Here is a 24,063-nt window from a genome sequence, read left to right on the forward strand (position 1 = left end):
AAATCTGTTGGCATAAAAATGCAAATGTCGACAAGTGAATCAGCCAGACAGAATAGGGACAACACAGACTGGGACCAGGAAAAAAATGTCATCATTGTTCAGATTCACAGTTATATAAAATAAATGTGCATGTGCATTTCTGACCGTCCAGTCCACACAGGTACGTAGTTCCTTGGTGGGGCCGTTGGACGCAGGAGGAAGCGAGGGCTGAGGTGGGCCGAGGTAATGGAGGCCTGAGCGGGAAATCGCTTTCCTAAGAAACGGAAGGAAACACACGGTTATCATTGTCAAGATACTTCATAGTTCTCGGACTTTTCAGTATAATTTAGTACATTATTCATATTAGGAGGCTGCTTTCAAGCGGGCTCAGCTGGAGATATTTGAGGTGAACCAGGAACAGCTTGGCGGAGAGACTGCCAGAGCCACTTTGGGGTGACGAGAGAAGTCGCAGACAGATCTGTTATGTCAGAGGATGAGTCAGCAGTCATCTCTCGCAGACGCTCGCCCCATTATACTTCCTGTTGCAGTTTTCTTAAACTGACTCGAGTACATCTTTATCCACTTCAATTGTCCCCGACTCTTTCATCTCATAGCTCATCTATCTTCTTCTGCAAGTACACAGTACAGTCACCCACATGAGAGGGCCCATCTGTCTACATCTATTAACTGCTGATCTACGCAGACACCTCTGCAGTCTCACTGGCTTCAGTCAATGCAAGAGAAAGCAAAAAATAAATAAAAAAATAAATTAATTAAAGTGAAAATATGAAATGAGTGCTCTCCTTCAAGTTAAATCTGTGGATTTGTCTTTTTAAAAGACGAGACAACCGGCCTGTTTGAACAACAGTGAATACCCTAACGTGTCTATTAAAGATAAAGACAAAGTGTCACCTTTATTTGCAAACCACACCCACAGAATGCTGTTTGGCATGGCTTTTTATAGGCACACCAAGGGACTCTTTAAAGTGTTATGACCGGGGCTTTCAAATTCACACTAAGTTGGTAAAAATGAGAGAAGTTAATCATTTGGCATGAACAAGAAGTTTAGTAAAGGAGATGGAGATGCCAGAAAATTTGTTTGACAAGATTAACTTAACTTCACAAAAGTGATGTAGTTACTGAACTTTATGCTTTAATGTGTATTTCCCACCCAGTTGGCAGGTGGTTACCTGCTAACAGAAGAGAGAGAACTGTCACTGTGGCTAAACCTGAACCAAACCACATATGAGTCTGGGCTTTTAGGAAAGGGCAAAAGAGTACTGCTGTAAAGGAAAAGGGTGTGCTCCAACACTACGGCAAAAAGAAAAGAAAAAAAGAGAGCTTTGTAGCTCAAACGCAAAAAAGTTACACACTGACAACTCACTGCTTGATTTCTGATTAAACTATTTATTTATAACTATTCATTATATTAAAATATACTACAGTAGAATACAAACTATTGCAGATCAGGAACATTTAAAACAAATCCTGAGTTGAGGCGATGAACAAGATGTTTATAGTGACTAGTAATTATGGGCATTACCAAAGGTGTGTGGGTGTGTGCATGCGTGCGTGCATGCGTGTGTGTGTGTGTCAGTGGAAAAGGAGTATCTGACCCCCTGTTGAAAGTTTCAGTGGCCCTCTGTCTAAAATTATCAGCCAGGACAAAGAGGAGTCCACTTACACACCCTGTAACCTGATGACACACACACACACACACACACACACACACACACACACACACACACACACACACACACACACACACACACACAAGTGCTCACAGCCCCTGAGATAAAAATAGCACACTGTGGATGACCGGAAATGAAAGGACGTATGGAGGCCGGACATATGCCGCATAAAACAGCGACCACACACAAATACCAGCGAAGTCTAACTGATTAAAGGACCTTGTTATTTAAGGCCTCATTTTTACACTTTTACTCCTCGTTACTCACAAAGTTCTCCACTCAGCTCTGAGGGCACTGCAACACAGTAAGTCCATTAGAGGAAGTAGCACATGCAGCGAGACTGAGCAAACCCAGAGTTTTACTGGAACTGCTTATTCAGAAGTGAAACGAAAGGCAGAAAGCGAATATGCAAACATTTATCAGGTTTAAACAAGTTTGTGTTTCATTTTGTCTGCTGAGGTCGGACACACATTTGTTTAGGGACAATGGTGCGTTTGATGCTTGCCGAAACCAATTTTAAAAATCAACAAGAAACGAGAAATGAAAACGAAAAATGTTTCATTTTCTGCTGATTCACGTTTGACCTACTGCACCTATCAAATGAGTAAACAGGGTTTCTAATAAACTGGAAGTCAGACATATTGCTGGTGTTCACCACCCCTCATTTCTCAATGTTTTGTGAAGAAAATGGGTGTAGTGCAACCGTGAATGGAAATACAGCGGAAGGCAAAGACTGTTTGTACAATCACTTTAAAGTCAGTATTTTGTGTAACCACCTTTATTCTTCAACATAGCCGAAACTCTGAGGCCGATTTCCTGTAATTTCCTTAAGTAGTCTTCAGGAATAGTTCTCCAATAGTCCTTCTTCCTGAAGGACAATGAAAAGTTCTTATTTGGATGTTGGTTGCTGTTTGATGATCCCACACTTCTTCATTAATGTTGAGGTCTGGGTTCTGGGGAGGCCAGTCCATGACTGATTATGTTCCACTGTCTGGTTTTCTATCCAGGTATGCTTTTACTGTATGGTATTGCATCAAAATCTAACAGTACTCTTCTATGCTCTGTAGGGAAAACAAATATTATGCTAACTATGCCAAAACACTAAAATTTTACATAATTTAATGCCTGTCAAACATTGGCATTTTTCAAAGATGGTTGGAGTGGAATGAAAAGCAGTGAAAAAGCAGTCACTGCTTGCTGTAAAGTGCTATTCCTCAAGACCACTTTACAAAATTGCAAGGAGGTCTGGCTCCTTGGAAACTAAATATAAAGACTTTTGTACAGTAGTGTTCACCTGCACATTTGGACAATTGTGTTCATATTTCTCTGAGCCAGAAACACAGACAAAGGAAATCTTTCCTAAGCAATGCAACAACTTTCTGCAATGCAATGCATCATCTGAGAGCAAATGACCATCAGTTAACATTTCAGCCCTGTACACTACTTTAAACTGTGCATACTGAGCCATTATAATGTCACCTTAGTTTTTAAATTAACTTTGTTACTTTTTACTAAAATTATTAACATGTCTTCCTTCATATAAAACTTTTTACATGAAGTGTTGTATTTTATTCAAATTTGTACTTAAACGGACTGTTATTACATTGAAGACTTGTACTGTTTGCTAATTTTACTCTATGATTTTCTACTTAATTGAGCCATTTTCTGGGATGGATGTGCCACATATACTTTTTATGTAGACAGACCTGCACTAAACAAGATGACACAGGAAAAAAAACAAGACAGAGGGAAACACCAAAAAACAGAAGCGAGGATAAAAATGAAAGTAAGCTCGAAAAGTAAATTCCTGAAAGAATTTCCAGAACAGCAAATACATTAAAACAGGAACCCAAAACTCAAATACACAGCACTCTAGCACCATGAGCTCTTTCTTTAATAAATGCTGCTGTTACTGACGTTAGCGAGTATCGCTATCACAGATGACAGCCAAAACCAGGAAAATCAGATCCTTCAGAGAGACACAAACACATTTAACCCTGCCGCTTACTGCCGAGGATTATTGTAAACTGATTATGAGTAGTGTGTGTGTGTGTGTGTGTGTGTGTGTGTGTGTGTGTGTGTGTGTGTGTGTGTGTGTGTGTGTGTGTGTGTGTGTTGTTCATGGAGTTCTTACTCATAATGAAATGACCCTGAAATGAAAGTGTGTACCTGAGAGGGGTTTGTTGTTTTGTTTTCTCCTTTTGGGGGGGGGGGGGCTTGTAGCCAGACAGACAGAAGTAGCAGTACCCTTAAAAAAGGCCCATTAGCATCACTCTCTTATTCAGAGGTCATGGGCCACCATTACATTTGAGTGAGTCCTAATCTACTAAAAGCAGACAGGATCACAGGAATTATAGCTAGCTCCTAAAAATCTAAACATAAAATGAAAGTGGTCTCTGAAACACACACACACACGGCATGCCTGACTTGGAGTTATTTTAAGCAAATTTGTCCAGAAAAAGTCTGCAGAAGCCCATCAATCTGAAAATAAATCTTCCTCAAAAGCAGTTAAATAAACAGGAACGACTCCTCAACACTGCAAATCCAAAAACAGGAAGTGTCTAAAGTAAAGACAAAAATCAACAGAGCAATTCACTGCACGGTTCACCCTGACCTGCAGAACTTCTAACATAGTTTTATTGCACTTGGACGGTTTTCACCCTCTTCAGTTTGAAGCACCAGTAGAAAATGATCCTGTATTATTACACCAAAAGCTACCCAGCAGTAGACAAATTAAAAACATCTCTACCTACACCATGAAAGTCCCAATATAATGGATATGATTCTACTTAAAGTACCTCAAAGAAATCTACTTAATTTTATTATTATTTATTATTTTCTTCCTACTTTCGCCAAGTGCTTTCTCATACTGGGTCATGATATCTGAACGAGGAGTTGTCTCTGTATTATTGAAGGGTCTTTACCTTACAACACAAAACGCCTTGATGCAAACAATAAGTTATCGATCACAATAATAATCCTCCTTTCTAACATTTAAACCTTTCCTATTCAATGTGACCCTAAAATTTTGACTGAACCTATAAACTCATCAGCAAAGTGTTGCTGATGTCATGGACACAGGCTGTTTTCCCCACACACCTCTATAATACAGAAGCTTTTGGGCATAAGAATGCAGGTTTAAAGCACTCACATCTTTTATGCTCATGACTTTGCAAGTTTAACAAAGGAAGAAAAGCTGTAAAATTATCAGTCAATATAAAATTATATTTTTGCCCAGTGCCCGTCCTTAGTAGCTTCCAGTGGAGATATCAAACTTTAATTTTGGACGTCACTTCTAAAAACTTGGAAAAATCTCATTCCAGTTCTAACACCACCTACTCTTCCTCTCTTCTTCCTTTCCTTTTCACTCATTTTTCCCCTTCACCATCTCTCCTCTTTTTTCTGAACACATCACTCTTCTTCAGTCCTCCTCCTCCTCCTTCCTCTCTCTCGCTCTGCTTTGTCATTGTGCACATCACCTTCACTTCTCTCATACCTCCCCCTCTAATCTTCCTCCATTCTCCTCCCACTGCTTCGCTCCTCCTCTCCCTCACGCTGCTGTCATCCTCTGCCCCCCTCCTCCTCCTCATTTCTCATCCTCCCTTCTTGTCTCATCTCCTTATTTCCAGCCTCCTCCTCCTCTTCCTGTAGAGGTGGGTTGTCGGCGTTGCCACGACAACGGCACAGCGGGAGCATCGGCAGCTCATCCAGTAATTGTATTGGTGGAGAATCTGCGTGTTGTGTGTGTGTGTGTGTGTGTGTGAGGAGCGTGTTTCAGCAACTTTACAGTAAATGCAGTTAATTAGACAGACACCCCATCACCCTATGTGGGATGACAGTGTGAATGTGGACACAAAGTCATACACATATACCGTCTTCAATACACAGCCCACACACTGAGGATGATGTAATTCGCCAAATGTTTTCTAAATACGGATCCTTTGCATCCACCGAGGGATCAACAGTTACTACAGCAGGAACTGTTTATGTAGTTTTTTCACTATTCCAGTGATTAAGGTGGGAAGAAGATATGATTCTCGAGGTGGGTGGTACGGATGATGTACAAGCCTACAATGGTTAATTTTCCTCCATAGCTGCAGTCATTTAACCAGTTTCTGAAAATCACTGTGTGGCCACAGAGGCGAGTCGTGCCTGTGCAACACTGCTCATGATCAAAGCTAAAGTGAGAACAAAAGTAATAGGCACAAAAATAAAAAGGCAGCTGCAAGTGGGAGGAATCGGGCTTAACATCTTCGGACTCCAGAAGATGTTGTGATTACGTGGGAGAAGCTGGTTAACAAAAGAGACAACTGCACCAGTGTGGGTTTACTCTGAAGTCAGTTTCTTTGCACAGACTGAGTATAATTGGAGAGAAATCCAAATGTAAAGGTTTACTTTTACTGAGAGCAACCACTTATTAGATTGTGTAGAAAAATGAATAAATATGCTTCATTTATTTAACTAATTGTGCCAATCCTAAATGTTAAGATTTTCCAGTCATGTCATAAGCCTTTTATACAGTGATGTTCTGTAAGGGGTTATCTTGTGAAAGGCCAGAAGCTGAAAATGTCACATCACTGTCTAGATTAGATGTGAATATATAATACATAACAGATTGTTTTTGTATAACAAACAGGTACTGGCCATAATCCAAGGTTAGTTTGCACCTCAGACATGGATTAACTTGCAGAAAGACCAAAGTTAAACTTACTTATATATTGATTGCTTACTTTAAAATCATCACACTGAATCCTGTAAAGGGGATGTGAATATTTTTATGAGATGCCACTTCTGTGGTGAATATTTATATATTGTTTATTATGTAGATCAGGGGTGGGGGAACTCAAGGCCTCAAGGGCCGGTGTCCTGCAGGTTTTAGATGTGTCCTTGATGCAACACAGCTGATTTATATGGCTGCAGGACACTGACCCTTGAGGCCTCGAGTTCCCCCACCCGCGATGTAGATGATGTATTTTAGGTTTACTTTGCATTTTTGTAAGGTTTACACTTTGTATGGATGCTACCCTGACCAGGTTTCCCTTTATAATAAAGGGACTTCTGTTAATACTTTTATTTAACCAGAAAGTCCCTTTATTGTGATTTACAGTGATTTAAAATTACCTCACGGCACTGCACACAAAGAGGGACTTCCAAACCAAAATAACCAATGTCAAAATTGATTTGTCTGACTCAATCAACTCCCACTGATGTTGGAATATAGTTTTGCAAGCAGCTACTGCAGATTCTTTCTGTATTACTTAGACTGAAACAATATAAAGGCTTAATTAATGATAATAACACTGATATTAGTAGTAAGTTGCACAGCTTAACATTTCTACCACAGTCCAGTCTTTTATTTTAACCAAAAGAAACCGGCATTATTTTTGTTTCAAGAGAAGCAATGAATATGCCATTTCCAAAAAAGGAGTTGCCAGTGGTTGGTTTAAGAAATGTTATTATTTTCAGCTTTGTTCCTGTTATATATGAATACCAAGAAGTTTATTTTTAAGAACAGTTTCATACTTATGAGTAAGATCTGCATTTTAAACACAAACCCGACAGAAACTGACAAATAAATTGTTAATACTGAGAAACAACTGAGGAGCCAATTATTTCCACTAATTTCACAACTTGAAACATTTTCTTAAAAACATTAACTGTATATGTGGAAACGAGACACATTACACTTGAGTCGTTGCTTAGATGTAGTTCCAAGTGAAATGTTAAAGATGAACAGCTCTCAACCGTTATTTTACAGCCTGCTTTTACAGTGTACGTTAATCTACACAATCACATTGTTTATTTTATAAGCTTTACATAATAATACTTTGAGCGAGTGGTTTATTGTTATATTGTTGTTTTCTCTATAAACGTGAAGTTTTTGTGTAGAATCAACAGGTACAGTATCACAAAGATTTCCTGTATACTTACCACACTGAACGTTTCTCATTATCCAACAGGAGTTTAATTAAATATATATATATATATTTATATTATTTTAAAATGATATTACAATTAAACAATTAAAATTTGTCCTGAACAAGTAAAACTCACAAGAGCGTAAGTGATTTTATAGTTCTCCTCTCATTGGGCTGTTCATGATTTATGCCAAACTATTATTCAGCATCAATATAAGTTAGGCCCACAAAAACAAAGAAAGCTCATTTTACTGTAGGTCATTGAAGAATTCAGCTGATGTTTTGTTGTTGTGACTATTTACAGTTAAAAAATACAGAAATACCCCACTATGACTGAGTGTGCCCACACTTTTGACTGGTACTATGGTATTTTTATAGTTGACTTGCCATTAAACTCCAGTCACTAACTACATTCACTGTGAGCTACTGTAAAATTACCTGTATGTCTGCAGTGCTATATTACAGTGCTAAAAGAATGAAAAGCTGTTCACATTGTTCAGATGAAGCTACAGGCAGAACTTCAAACATCTCAGTGGCTCCACTCACCTGTAGCCAAAAATTCGATGGAACCAGCGCACTTTTTCCCCCCTCCTTCTCCTTCCTGCCTTTGCGTGGGTTTCAATATTTATCATTATTATGCTGAAAGGTTTTCTCACTTACTCTGTAACTAATGCTTTCCAAGATAACAGAGAAAAACATCCCAGTGCAGACTGAATCACCCAGAAGTTGTTTCCTTACACACTCACAGCACGGCTCGGGTAATTATGCCAATCAACGTGACGGGTAAGAGAGACCTGACACCAGACATCTGAGCTCTGTACTATGTGACAATGACCGTGTGTGTGTGTGTGTGTGTGTGTGTGTGTGTGTGTGTGTGTGTGTGTGTGTGTGTGTGTGTGTGTGTGTGTGAGAGACAGGCAGGATGTGTGCGTTTTGATCGAGTTACTATTAAGTTATGATGTAACCACAAACAGCCAAAGTAGAGGAGATAAAGTTCATGAAGCAAATTAATGTAGTGAATTTAAATTTCTTACAAAGACGCACCAGCGAGTGTGAGAGCAGTGGTATCCGATGAACTATGACACTGGATCCTCTGCTCTCCTTTAGCCTCTGCCTCTTTTTTCTACATCAACAAACTTTCAAGCACATAGATGAGGATAACCAGCACCAGAGTGTCTTCAGAAAGTAATTCAAAGCAAACCAATCAGTCAAGCATCACATTAAAGTATTTGCGCGTCATACATTTTTCTCTACCCCTTTCTGTTGGACTTGTTTATGCTCTTTATCTTCTCACTGTCCCCTAACCCCCAGCTGGTCACAGCAGATGGCTGCCCCGCCCTAAGTTTGTTAAGATGGAGTTTTAACAGATCTCTTCCTGTTAGAATTGAGTGCTTCCTTCCCACTACCGCCAAACACTTACTCATGAGGTTCAGCTTACTTGCGGTTTGCATTACGCGAGTCATCCATCCTCACATGCACAGACAACAACACAGACAACAGAAAAGGATAATACAACCTAATGAAGAGGCAAATAAAGAATTCACACAGCATTATGGAAGATAACAAAACCATGATTTGTTTATCTGATCGGTAGCTGCTGGACTAAAAGCCTTAAGAAACTGAAAATTCACTGTGCAAAGGTTGCTGCCAAATGAAAAAGAAAAAAACAAATCTGACCAGCCAGTTTGTAACTGTGTGTAACAGAGAGACTGGGTTCAGCTCCAGCTCTCCGCTCAACCTCCACTCAGACCATTTAATACTTTGAGTTAGTATCTTTTTATTTCTTTTGAGTAATCGCCTTTCTTTAAACCTAACCCCGGTCTTATATACTACAAGCAGAAACTTTTTCAGACTTTATCCTTCTCTCTGTGCACCTTGGATTAGTAAAGGTTGTGCCAGAAACCTCTATTCTGTCTAAGATTTTACAAGAGCAGCTAGCTTTAAAGTCAGACCTTCTACCAAAATGTCTGTAGCTGCTGTCTTTCTATTACATGTACTTCACTTTAAAGCCACACAATCACAATAAACAACTCATCTAAAGTTTACTTTACTTCATCGTCTTTTCAGTAAAGCCTGCTCTAAGGATAAGCAATCAAGGTTTCCCTTTTTTATTCATTGCACCACTTCTGCAAACAAAACAAAACAAAAAAAGAACAGATAAAATCGGTAATTCTGACAGCATAAGTGTTTTTTTTCACAGGACTGCTAATATTTCAAAATAACCAATATATCATTTAACGATATAGGCAAAAAGTTGTTGGAAGGGTGTTTAAACACTTTTCTTTTCTCTTATTTTCCTGCCTGTCTCCTTTCCCTCCTTACTGCCCTCACAGGTGAATCTTCTCTATTTTTGGAACATTACATAAGAGGTAACCTGGCAAGGGCAACTTGAGAAACACATGCAGACACACAAATGCATGAGCTCATGCTTAGATATGCACGTGCACACACACACACATCACTCTCATAAGGAAAGGAGAGTTGAACTGAGTGTTCGTGCAGCTCAGAGTTAGACCGATGTGGGGATTTAAAGGCCAAGAAGACCAACCTGCTTTATTTTTATACTGACAGAACTTAACTCTTGAGAGTGCAGGTTAAAAAGAAAAGTTCAGAAACGTCTTTAAAAGATCAATAAAAAAAATACGAGTAATGCTAATTAAATTAATCCATGTTATGCAACAATATAACACAAAATATCCAAACTGAAATGCCAAAAAAAAAGGCTTCACTGAAAGGTCGACTCTCACTCTGTGCGTGTGCAGCAGGCTTTTGTAAGTTTAACATTGCATCACAGCTGCTTTTCTAAACTATCTGTGATGTCAAAAACCAAACCTCCCCAAACAAAGACACTGAAGTCTGGCTCCACAAAATCTGCACAACTGCACAAATCAAATCTGATGGGTATTGCTCATCATTTAGTACAATTTTGCCATCGAGTCAGGTACTTACTGAAAGCTTTGTGAATTTACAGTGAATTTCCTTGAACTAGAATTAAAATGTAAAAACAGCTAAATAAATGTATAAATCAAGGCGGACGTGGTGGGAAACATGAGGTAGGGAACTGAGCAGAGATTAATATGTGTTAATCTCACAAATTGGGACGCAATCAATGCATTATTGGATCAGATATCATTCGGATCTCGACTCAGACAGCTCGATCGGGCATTAGTGACAACAAGCCGATCCATTTATTAATTCAATCCTATGAACTGGCTGCTAGCAAGAAGCCAACAGCTTCATATTTGCCACGCCGACAGCTTTTCTTTGTAGCTGCAAAAAATAAGAAATCAATGTTTTTCTGCTCATAACTGCAGCTTCGTAAAACAAAAAAGGAAAAGAAGAGAAGCTGTTTTTTTTAACTTGCTATATCTAAATGTTTGATGTGATGGGTGTCCATATGAAAAGTCTCTCCTGCAGGTTATTTATTCTAATGGTAATGCTAGCAACACTTGTCTTATCCATTGATTGGCGATCAGTCATTTTTTCTATAATTATGTTGTTCCAGAAACAATCCCATCAGGAAAAAGTTTGGATCCAACAAGTTCCCTTCTTCCAGCGACCATTCTGATCACTTCCAAACCCTTTTCCTTAGGTGGCTAAGTTTAAAAGTGAGTTTTTCCTTCCCACTGTCACCAAGTGCTTGCTCATATGGGGTTGTTTTATTGTTGGGGTTTGTAGGGTCTTTACCTCACAATATAAAGTGCATTGAGCCAACTTTTGTTTTGATTTGGTGCAATATCAATATAACTGAGCTGAACTGAACTGAAAAGGCAAACACTGGTCCCCGAAAGCCCACAGCCTCCATTGCAGGATGCCTGTAGGTACTGACAAAGATGTGTAGAGGCCCAGGAGACTTGAGTTGTTTGGAAAAACTTGCATAAGGTGTCACAGCAGACTGAGTGAGGCCTGACACAAATCCAACTATGAGCAACTTCAGTCCTGAGAGCTGCATAGCAAAAATGAGTGTCCTACTCTGGAAATACCATTGGGTCATTCCATGAAATATCAGTGAGTGTCCTACCATCAGAAAGACTTTAACCCTTTTACATGGCGTGATGCATAAACAATTCTTCACAATGAAGCTCAAAATATTCAACAGTGGAGTAACAATGAGCAAAAGTGGCATTCTGTATGGCACAGAGACGCTGCAGAATGCCAATGAAGCAAACACCAATTGTGTCTTTTCGCAACTTGTCAAACTGCCAGTGTTTACAGTAACTTCATCACTTTTACTGTCATCACTTGGTTTTTATTATAAACCCCCAACAAAGAGGTGAAACTCATCACAAACGGGTACACAATGATCTGTGTGAACATGCTTCGCGTTACAGGCTTAATGTGCGCACAAATACACAAGGATGTAAAAACATAATTTAAACTGAGCTCAAACACTGACAGTTAAGGACATCTCAATCCTGCCAGCCTGCCCTTCATTCACTATCTAACAAATGCCTGCTCTATTCTGCTGTCGCTCCACTTCTGTTTCTTTATCTCTCTCCTTTCAATCTCATCCCAATTTTCCTCCCATTATTCTCTCCTCCACTCTCTGCCTCTATGTGGGTCACTGTGAAAAGCTCGTACATTGCCTCTGGTGACACAGCATGCCCAGCTCGTGTGCACGTATGTGTGACAGAGACACACAAATGCAGGCCTCAGGTAAAGGCGTCCGACAGATTAAAGTTGATCACCACATGCAAGCGTGCAAGATGAACTCGAGGATTCAAACAATTTAGACCATTACAAAAAAGAAAAACAAAAAAAACAACCCTGTCTGGTACTCTATGGAAGGTTTCTGCCTCCATAACAACTCTACAGTAGGTGAATTTAGCTGTAATAAGCAATAGCTGCAGGCTAATGGTGTCTGCTAGGCTTCACCTCCACTAAGAGGAGTCATTCAGCTGGATCTATTTTGCTGTATTTGTGCTGTTGGCGTTTTCTGAAGGACTTGCTATGTGGTGCAGGAGGTTTATTCTTTAGTTTTGGAGAGTTAAATTCATGTCCTTTATCCTTCTGCTACTTTGCGCCAATTAGCTGATCGTCCAATAGCTGTGCAACCCATAAAGTTTATGAATGCCATGTGCTAGCAAGCTAGCCCACATTAGCCAATAACTCAGCACTCCGCGCTCTCATCCAAATAAGACTACTTCTACACCAAGAAAAACAACATGGCAGCTGCTAACACACTCATGAGTCATGTTACTGTGGCTACATCTATTTTTTTAAATGCAGTCAACGAATTTGAATCCAAAAATCAGTGCACTCTTTGGATGGTATTGTAGTATAATTGACCCCCAATGCAAGCTAGGATTTTACTTTGAAAATGTTAAACTAACATTACAAGCCCCATCCATGCAAAACTGTTTACATAGAGCCAAGCACACGGTCAGGACCTAGAGTCACCTGTGTAAGCACTCACTCCTCACACATAGCAGTTACAGCACCTAATCAGACACAACTTTAAGTCTTAATATGTCTTAAATGAGTAATTATATAAAATGTACTTCCTGGAAAAAGAAACCCAAAACGGTTTTGTGTCTGGCTGTAAACATGTTTTTTTCTGCCATAAAGTTGGGCAATCTAAAAGTTGACTGTCTTTTGGAGTCAGCCTTGAATGGCCACTGGAGGAACTGCATTATTTGGCACTTTCTTATTTTTTTTTAAGCTAGAAGTCTGACTACTTAGAGTAATCTGGTGTAGTGTCTTGGTTTCTGTGTAGGGCTGGGCGATATGGCCTAAAATCCATATCACGGTATAATTTGAAGCATGTGCGGTAACGATATATATCGCGATATATTCTTTTCTTCTGTATATTTTACACACTATGAGGCACACTTAAAATCCTTTAATATTCTCAAAAATCAACAATGTTCCTTATGTATGAATTCTGGTTGTGCTTACTGACCTCGAAACAATTTTATGTGATACACAGCACGCAGAAATCTGTCAAAAAATGTTTTAGACTTTGGTAAGCTATGAAGCCGCACCGCTTGATGGATTGGCGTAGCATTACGGCTGCCGTAGCCAGGAGCCTCACGGAGTAATCTGGGTCCAAAACGTCTGCTTTAGGTCCCAAAGTCAAACAAACACTGCGGCATCACTGAGAGTTACAAACTGTCTAAATTCTTTCATCTTTAATAAAATGATCAGTGTTGCTGCTTTACCAGGTGTAACAATTCAGTTGAACATCCAGGCATCCATGAAAACAGAATTTATTAAATTCAACAGAGTTAGAAGTTAGCAGGAAGTTAGCAGGAAGTTAGCTCGCTAGTTTCCACCTAAACATGATATAGCATGTTCTGACTGAGAGATTTCTGAAAAAATAAAAACGTACAGCTCTGCTACCACTTCCAACATAAATGAAGACAGAAAATTAAACAGCAATGACGTTTGTAGGGTTACAGAAGTTGGACTAGCTCGTATATAATGATTTCCTACGTAGGGCTGTGCGATATGACCAAAATCTCATATCCCGATATAAGAATTCTATCGTCCGATAACAATATAAATCACAAAAATGTAACATTTTCTGAAAATTCTGTGAATCTCGGGCAGCTCGACTTGCGGGAAGTGTTTCCAGCTGCGCGTCATGTACCTGGAGTCCAGTGTTTTAACAGATGCATGAAACTATACATTTTTAGACATAAGTTGTAAAGGCCGCCGTTTTCTTTGTGAGTATTTGTTACACAGCGTGCTGCAGGGAAAAGCCTGTTGTAACATTTGAGTCTAAGGTTTATTTTTTAGCACCTGGTGGCTCTTTTTTACTTCTCATCCGTAAATAATCTGCTCTTTCACGTGATTCAGTTTATTTTGAAAAGTCTCAACAGGATCTTGAGCTTTATTGTGAAAGGTTTAAGTGGAACATAAACAAGCAGACACGCGATGGTGTTACCGTCGTTGTTGCTAACCACAACGCATAAAAACAGGCGCTTGTCCGTCCGCAGTGTGGTTATATTAAATATAAGAGAAAGAGAGAACTTAATATAGCCACTACAGTGACCATCAAAACGATGAAAAAATATTGCCATAAACAGTTTATTTTGCGACACCACAAAACAAACGATAGCGTAAAATGAAACAATAGACGTTTTTATTTCGTCATCCGATATATATCGTTATATTGAACAGCCCTAGTCCTATGTGATCACTAGCAAACAGCTACATTAGCATAACATTAGCACAGTAAAGCTGGAGGATGAACGCTAACTTATTTCCACTCAATAAAAGTTAACGTGAGGGATTCTGGTGGTTAGGGACAAATGCAATTGCATAGCAGGATGCTATAAACGGACCAAACTTCAGTCAGGAGAACAACTGAGATAATCCATCCACAATACGAGGTTAGTCATTAATATACTGCAACAACATGGGAATAGAGCAGCTACGAGAGAATTCAGCATTAATGAATCAATGGTACGGAAGTGGAGGAAGCGCAGTTTTTGGCTTTCCCCATATCCCAAAACTGCTTCGTCTCTTTGCTATGACTGTCGCCCGGCATAATTTGCAGATGATGTTGTTTGCAGCCGCTGCAATGCTTTCGACCAAAACAGGCGCAGCTTGATGACACCATCAACATGCGCTATCGCAGTAGAGGGTTATAGTCAAAATCTCTACTGTTGGCCAAATTTACATCGTTTCTACCGTATACCGTTTATACCGCCCATCCCTATTTCTGTGCTACAATAAAATGAAAAATAAAATTAAAAAAAGAAAATCATACACATTCAAAAATGAGATTAAAGGTCCTCGCAAAAAAAAAAAAAAAAAAAAAAAAGATTTCATAGGTAACCATGTTTACTATCACCCACAACTAGAGCTGGGCGATATGAGATTTTTTCATATCACGATATGTTTTTTTCATTTCAGGCGATAACGATAAATATCACGATATAAGCCAAATAACTATATTTGTAAGATTTAAATGTGCCGTTGCTCACAAGTAAAATGTGAAATAATCAGCAGCTTGTTTTGATTTAAATATTTATTTCCCATAATAAGTTCAACAGGGTAGATGTACTTAAGGAACATGAGACTTTTTCAGATAAATAAAGGCAAATATTGCAAACTACACAAAAGGCAGCCACTAAAGCGTTTAAGTTTCAAAATAGAACAAACGAAACAGACTAAATTGTCAATTCCACTTAGAAACAAAATATTAATTCTAAAAATAAATCTTAGTTTGTTTTACAGAAGAACAGACAAAACTGACTAACTTTTGTCAATATCAAATAAACTGAGAACTAAAAGGAAATTCTCAATCTCTCCTTGTTGTATAGCTGAGCTTTTCAAACAGTTTTAACAGTTACTTTAGTCTGACAAAAGCCGAATGACAAATTAGCGCTTCCAGTCAGAGACTGAGGCTACGTCCACACGTACACGGGTATTTTTGAAAACTGAGATTTTCCGTTTTCGTTTTAAAAAAATAATCCCGTCCACACATAAAGGCAGAAATGAAGGAAAACGCTGCTATGAACATGCCAAAGCAGCAGGTGGCGCTAGATTCCTAACCGTGCAGAAATGTTGGCCAATCAGAAGTCTAGAAGCCTCGGTGGGAAAAAGTAAACAAAGCTGGGGCACAGAAGCAGAACCGAGTCGTATGTGTGGACGGACAGTAACTGTGTGTATATGTAAGCATTTAAACATTGCAGAGAGTAGAATTAACAGTAACAGTATTGTAGAAATTCATTTCACCGAAACAATAACGTGGCGCACAGTGTGACGCATGCACCAGTTTATTGTATTTCCAGACTTGCTTTCGGCACAATTTACAGTGCACGCTACTCTGTTTTTTTTTGTCAGACTTGAAATAGCCGAAATACCTTCACACTACGGAACTTCTATGGCTCTTCCGTTCGACAATCTCTCCGGCGTTGGAACCATCATCTGTTTTCTCTTCGGTCACGCTCGGTTGATTTTTCTAGTCGGCACACTCATTTCCTCCATTACACGCTGGCTCCATTACCCGCTGGCTGCTTCCCAAACAAACACACGTGCGGCTTGGCACTTGTGCTGTACGTAACAAGTCACGCGACGTGACGCTGCGGCTGTGATTGGTTCGGCTCTGCGCTACTTAATTTGGATTGGCTGACCTTTTTTTTTTTTTTTTTTTTAAGAGGACAAGAGCGGCGAGGTCTATCGCGATAGCTTAATTTCTCTATCGAGTAAAAGTTATATCGCGATACATATCGTTATCGTTCTATCGCCCAGCTCTACCCACAACTCAATTGCTCAAAGTAAAGTTAAAGAAAAAAAGAAAAGAAAAGTTAAACTCAGATAGCGCCCACTCTGCACAGCTAAAAGTTATTTCCACTGAAGTCCCTACAAGTCCCACGATTCAATGATCGCTGGTCTCGACACCACTTCCAGTCTCTTCCTGTGTGTAAGGATGTTCAGATATCTCAGATTTCAGAATAATGATGCACCGTAAAGCTGAAAAATCTACCTGTCAGTGCTAACTTAATGCTAATGCAGCTCTATTATTTACCTCAAACCTCTCTGACATTTCTGAACTACAATGTCTAATAGCCGAAATACTAAAAATATACTGGTGTTACTCTCAGCTAATATTAGCTGATCCATCATCCTGGCAGGTTTATAGGTCTAGCTCAGACAATGTAACTAACACTCAACACATTGTGTATAGACACCAGGGCTGAAGCTGCCATTTCATCTTCGGTTGTGCGCTGCTTCTGATGTGTGCAGACATGATGAAAGGCTGTATTCAGACCAACAAAATGGCATAAAGCCTCCTCATTTATTTCAGTGTTGCTGCTGCCTTGGCACAGCGAGAGGTGCTGAAGCAGAGGGATCAAGCAAAAAGAAAAACTCAGGGTCATCCAATTAGAAACTCAGTGCAAAATATTTGTGCACTAAAACAGCAATTAAATACATGTAAGGGCATGTTCCTGCTAAATAACAGTTTGCTTTGCAGTCACTGAGGTGGCTGAAAAATCACTCCTTCAAAATCCCCTGAATCGCTGCAGTGTTGTGGCATCGAAGAAGCTACCAACGCACCAGTCTCATATTTGCATCAGATATCGGTACAATAGTGACTCAGAAAGCTAGACCGGGTGGCATGACAGCATTCAACAAGTCTATATTGTTCTGTGTTACTCTATGGGCTCAAAATGTGGTCATAAATATTTTGTACTTGTAAAAAAGATTTGTATGTGTAAAAAAGATTTGTATGTGTAAAAAGAATTTGTGTGTGGACTTAGAAAAAAAAAACCCTGCAAGTTACAAGTACGGATTTTGACCCTATTTTTCTTCCTTTCATCTGATTGGTCAATGTCATGTCAATCACAAATGTAACAATCCAATCAGAGAACAGATGGGTTTGGCTGTCGGAGGGGCGCTTTTTTGAACTGCAGGTCCTTGAAGGGTGATACAGTTTGAAGCTGGAGGATCGCTATATAAATATCCGATAGCAGCTATAGGTCCCCTAACTTTAAGTAGCTGTTGAAAGGAAAAAGTTGTGGTATATCAGTGGTTAAAAATACCATTATTACTTTAGGATTAGTTTAACACAAAGTCGGGGCTGACCCAGGACCATTGCTGTGAGTCACAGTGCGCAGCATAAAAGTCCTTTCACATCGGACGCAGGATGTGCTGCTAATGCTAACTGCTAACTAAAAGCAAAGGATCCAGAATTTGTTGCGCTGGCTGCTGGGCTCTGTGGGTTTTTGCAGCAGCTCTACCTGTACTAGATGCACCTGCTCCTTGTCTTTTCTATCTCTGACTTTATGTCCTCTACAAGAGTTTGTTTTTTTTGCTGGTTCTTCAAATGTTCAATAAAAACATCTATGCTAATTCATAACGAAGAAAGCTTTGTAATGAAGACTGTCATTTCCAAAACACTGCCCGCCCCCACCCCGCGGTCCGCAGCGCTGTTGAAAAGGCTGTGGAATTCCCTATATTAAACACGTAGACCTGTGACACAAAAATCACCAAACTCGGACGACCACAGACTGTTTTCCTTCGTGGTGATGAAGGAAAACGCTGGGTTGGCATGTAAAAGGGCATTTATTCCCTTCAAAAACCTGCAGTTCAAAAAAAGCGCCCCTCGACAGCCAAACCCATCTGTTCTCTGATTGGATTGTTACATTTGTGATTGACATGACATTGATCAATCAGATGAAAGGAAGAAAAATAGGGTCAAAATCCATACTTGTAACTTGCAGGGTTTTTTTTTTTCTAAGTCCACACACAAATCTTTTTTACGCACACACAAATCGTTTTTACACATACAAATCTTTTTTTACGCACACACAAATCTTTTTTACGCACACACAAATCGTTTTTACACATACAAATCTTTTTTTACGCACACACAAATCTTTTTTACGCACACACAAATCTTTTTTACACATACAAATCTTTTTTACAAGTACAAAATATTTATGACCACATTTTGAGCCCATATTACTCAGCCATGCATCAGCAGCAGTGCACAGGTTATTAGAGTGAGAGATAGCATAGCACAGAAGAAGCTAAAAGCAAAGCTCAGCAGTTTGTAGGTATTTCACGCTTCCCACACAGCCAGTTCTGGTTGGTTGTTTGCAGGTGATTTTGAGTTTAAAAAAAAAACTGCACGCGAAGTAAGATGACACCGCTGAAAAGGTCAGTCAATGAAGCTTTCCATGTCAGCTTCTCTGCCTCTGGCATGTTCTGTTTAACACTTATAGTATCATAAGGCGTGTTTGCAATTACTGATATGAGGAAATGTTCACACAGCAAAGAACAGAGAAAGGAGAAACCAAAATGCCCACCAATGGCAGCAAAGCATAAAAAAACTTGCACAGTGAGCTGAAATGAAACAAGTGCAAATAAATTTGCTGAATAACAAATGTGTTTTTTTATTAATAGTTTTTGTTTTAGTTCTTTCAGAGGCATTACTATGCTCTATGATTTTGCCTTGGAAATAATAAAAAAGAAGGATTACATTAAAGGCCCTGCCTGAAAACAGTGGATTGCTCTCACTATGCTGGGAGAAGAGAGAGAAGTTACCCGATGTGAGGGCGTTCAGATATTTTAGGATCTTCTCCTGGAAAGGTGGATCCCACAGTAGACCAGCAAACTCATAGAGTAATTGGCAGTTATGCACATGTTATAAAAGACTGCTGAGAGAACTGAGCTGGAAAGTGAAGCTTTCAATTTATGGTCCAACCTTCACTGATGGTCATGAGCCGTGCGTGATGAGTGAAAGAGGGAGATCGCAAATATAAGCAGTCACGGGCGGCGGACTTCAAGTGGATGTCAAAGAAGTGTAACAGGAATGACTGCTCAGGTGTCAGGTCTCCATCCGTCCGTGTTTGCAACACAGTATAATCTAGACTGTAAAGCCATTTCGGGTTGTTCAGGGATTTGAACATGATGCAATTTTCTTTTGAGGTTTTCTAGGTATGCCTAATGAGAGGAGATCCCAGGGGTAGATGTTGGAGGAATTATATATCTCATCTGGGCTGGGAACTCCTTGGGATGCCCCAGGAGGAAGTGGAAAGTAGAGCTGGGCGATAGAACGATAACGATATGTATCGCGATATAACTTTTACTCGATAGAGAAATTAAGCTATCGCGATAGACTTCGCCGCTCTTGTCCTCTTAAAAAAAAAAAAGGTCAGCCAATCCAAATTAAGTAGCGCAGAGCCGAACCAATCACAGCCGCAGCGTCACGTCGCGTGACTTGTTACGTACAGCACAAGTGCCAAGCCGCACGTGTGTTTGTTTGGGAAGCAGCCAGCGGGTAATGGAGGAAATGAGTGTGCCGACTAGAAAAATCAACCGAGCGTGACCGAAGAGAAAACAGATGATGGTTCCAATGCCGGAGAGATTGTCGAACGGAAGAGCCATAGAAGTTCCGTAGTGTGAAGGTATTTCGGCTATTTCAAGTCTGACAAAAAAAAACCAGAGTAGCGTGCACTGTAAATTGTGCCGAAAGCAAGTCTGGAAATACAATAAACTGGTGCATGCGTCACACTGTGCGCCACGTTATTGTTTCGGTGAAATGAATTTCTACAATACTTTTACTGTTAATTCTACTCTCTGCAGTGTTTAAATGCTTACATATACACACAGTTACTGTCCGTCCACACATACGACTCGGGTCTGCTTCTCTGCCCCAGCTTTGTTTACTTTTTCCCACCGAGGCTTCTAGACTTCTGATTGGCCAACATTTCTGCACGGTTAGGAATCTAGCGCCACCTGCTGCTTTGGCATGTTCATAGCAGCGTTTTCCTTCATTTCTGCCTTTATGTGTGGACGGGATTATTTTTTTAAACGAAAACGGTAAATCTCCGTTTTCAAAAATACCCGTGTACGTGTGGACGTAGCCTCAATCTCTGACTGGAAGCGCTAATTCGTCATTCGGCTTTTGTCAGACTAAAGTAACTGTTAACACTGTTTGAAAAGCTAAGCTATACAACAAGGAGAGATTGAGAATTTCCTTTTAGTTCTCAGTTTATTTGATATTGACAAAAGTTAGTCAGTTTTGTCTGTTCTTCTGTAAAACAAACTAAGATTTATTTTTAGAATTAATATTTTGTTTCTAAGTGGAATTGACAATTTAGTAGTCTGTTTCGTTTGTTCTATTTTGAAACTTAAACGCTTTAGTGGCTGCCTTTTGTGTAGTTTGCAATATTTGCCTTTATTTATCTGAAAAAGTCTCATGTTCCTTAAGTACATCTACCCTGTTGAACTTATTATGGGAAATAAATATTTAAATCAAAACAAGCTGCTGATTATTTCACATTTTACTTGTGAGCAACGGCACATTTAAATCTTACAAATATAGTTATTTGGCTTATATCGTGATATATATCGTTATCGCCTGAAATGAAAAAAACATATCGTGATATGAAAAAATCTCATATCGCCCAGCTCTAGCCTGCTGACAGCCCAACCTGACTTTGGAAGGACGGGTGGATGGATTACAGCTTATTCAATTAATACTTTCACTGGAATGATGCTGTGTATCAGCAGATACTCAAAGCCAAGCTAATAGTATTAGGTTTAGAACTGAAAAAGTTATATTGGTGTGTCCCCAAAGCCCACAACTCAATCTTGAGCTACCATAAAACAGGAAAACTGAAGCAGATAGCGAGCTATGTAAAATCGACAACAATATGCAGCTTCTTATTTCAGTCTCAGTCTGACCCTTTGCACATAAAAATACACACAAAAACACACAGGAACGTGACTGCACACATACACCAGCCGACAATAGCAGGAAGAAATCAACACACAAGAAACACACATACACTCACGGTCAGATTAACACTGTAGCATATACTTGTGTGGTTACTTACTGTCAAACAACACACAACAATTACTTCTCTGCACACACTCCACAATAATCACACACAAACATTTCCTTTACTCTCCATGCCTTAGCCGGTCTGGTGTGTCTGTGTGTGTGTACATGTGTGCAAAGCGGGGTGAAGTGTGTGGTTGTCATAGAAACCCCACTCAGACTTCCTTCCCAGTTTTATCCGAGCATGCAGCATTCCTCTCTGTGTCTGTCTGCCTTCCTCTCCGTCTGTCCGTTTGTCTGTGCCTCCACCGTGCGTTACATCGCTCCCCACAAATCCCTTTCAGCACTCGCCAGCAGCTGAGAAACGCTAAAGGCAAACGTAGCTGCAGATAACTTGCTCGAGTGTGTAGTTGCCAAGCAGTGGAAGAAAAGGAGCCACCAGACTGAGTGATTTCACCCAGCTGTCACTCCGCCCCGCTGAGCTGCATTGATTATCTGCCGAATGAAACGCACGGTGCACCTGTGGACCGTGATTGCCATGAATCAGCCCTGTTGGCACAGAATGGCACACTCATTCCAGGATCAGATTGCACAATGTTCGGGATCTGGATTGTGACAGAGCATGCCCTGGACCAGTCAAACCAGACAGATTCTGACATGGTAGTTTTGCTATCAGGGCCTCTTGAGATGTCACAGATTCACAACTGGTTCATTTAAACAACGAGACACCAGGGTTTTCCCTCCTTTTGTACTGCAGCTATATTCCATGGCAGATATTTTTTCAATAGGAAAATAACAGGTGTAACTAATAACATTAAAAACAACTGGATTCTATAGACCAGCTTAGAGTGGGCGTCACAATTATGTCCCTAAAGTTGCCATGCACATTTTTTGTAGCAGAAAAACAGGAAATGAGTGAAAGAAAACTAGTTTTGTGCTTTGATCATCAGAACAGAATCGTAAATAACTTCAGTGTCACTCATTTAGATGCCCTTGAAGCAAAACTGAAGGTTGCAAGCAGTTAAAAAGGACACACTGAGGGAAACGGTTCAGAATTGGAGTGACTTTCATCAGATTTAGCCTGGTGAGAAATCTTTGGCGCACATAAGTCGTGTCGTTAATAAAGAGAAATTAGCGACGGCAGAAACTACAGTAGACTTTTTCACATTACTGTGTTAGCAGAAGTAGCTCGTAGGTAACATCTCCAATGCTGCTCAGCATTAATGCAGCATTTAGTGAATAAACAGTGCAGATTTGGGATTTACCCAAAGCTATAGCTTTACCCCACATCTGCACAGATAACTGACAACTGCAGCACGGACATGTCTGTGCATGAAAAACAACGAGTTCACACCCTGACTTCTGGAGTCTTTTACAGTAATGTGTGGTTGTGAAGCAGCTACACTGATCCATGATGATCTCAGAGGGAAAGAAAACAGGAGGATATGCTGGTGTGATTTTTAAACAAGGGCATAACGCGACTTTGCACTTCTTAAGCCTCGCTGCTTAAACGTCACTCAGCAGGGGGGGCAATGTGTGATCTTTATTATTATATTAAGATTAAATAATATAATATAAAGGCAAACTTACATAAGCTTTCATTAAGATATCGTCTGTGTTTACATGGGGGAAAAAAATCTTTCGTCTGATTAAAACTTGGATTAAACTGTTCACTGTTTAAATGGACCAAAGTAACCTGATCATGACGCTGAAGAACAAATTGTGTTTTCTCTTTTAATCGTTGCCTTGCTGCCACAGATTTTACTTTCCTCCTGCTCTTTTGATCGAATGAGTGTGATTTGGCAAGAATCTTTTGATGACCTTATTTTTATAAAGTATATGCTTCATATAAATAAGCTTTGAACCCAGTTACTTGTGTCCATATAAACATGTTTATTGTTACGTAGTGACTAAAAAAAAAAAAAAACATCTTAAAGTAGAGGTACCACAATCCCAGATCAAATTATTGAATAGTTCTTATTATTGAAAAAAAACTCTGTTCTTTGTCTTTGGGCCCTTTCCACAAGTTATACAAAAATACGCTACAGCAGAGCTGTCACTTTCTGCCGTAAAATGTGTCATCATCATTTATAAGCACACACAAAAAAAATGAGCTATTTTGTCGAGAAGGTTTCGAGGTCAAAGTATTGTTCAAGCTGCCTCACTGGCATAGATTTGTTGGAAACAGAAAATGTGTTTCAGCTGTGATTTTCCTGCTGTGACAACTCAC

At 39.7% G+C, this 24,063-nt stretch overlaps 1 protein-coding gene across 4 annotated transcripts in view; it reads right to left on the bottom strand.

The window, feature by feature from the left end:
• Positions 1 to 24,063, bottom strand: part of dgki (diacylglycerol kinase, iota) — a 102,329-nt gene that overhangs the window by 51,262 nt on the left and 27,004 nt on the right. For all 4 annotated transcript variants that reach the window (XM_004573727.4, XM_004573729.4, XM_004573728.4 and 1 more), the window contains exon 2: positions 145 to 253. In XM_004573727.4, coding sequence (XP_004573784.3) covers positions 145 to 253 — 109 coding nt within the window. The remainder of the gene's footprint in view (positions 1 to 144; positions 254 to 24,063) is intronic.

Source organism: Maylandia zebra, linkage group LG17 (assembly GCF_041146795.1).
Source record: "Maylandia zebra isolate NMK-2024a linkage group LG17, Mzebra_GT3a, whole genome shotgun sequence".
NCBI classification, from domain to species: domain Eukaryota; kingdom Metazoa; phylum Chordata; class Actinopteri; order Cichliformes; family Cichlidae; genus Maylandia; species Maylandia zebra.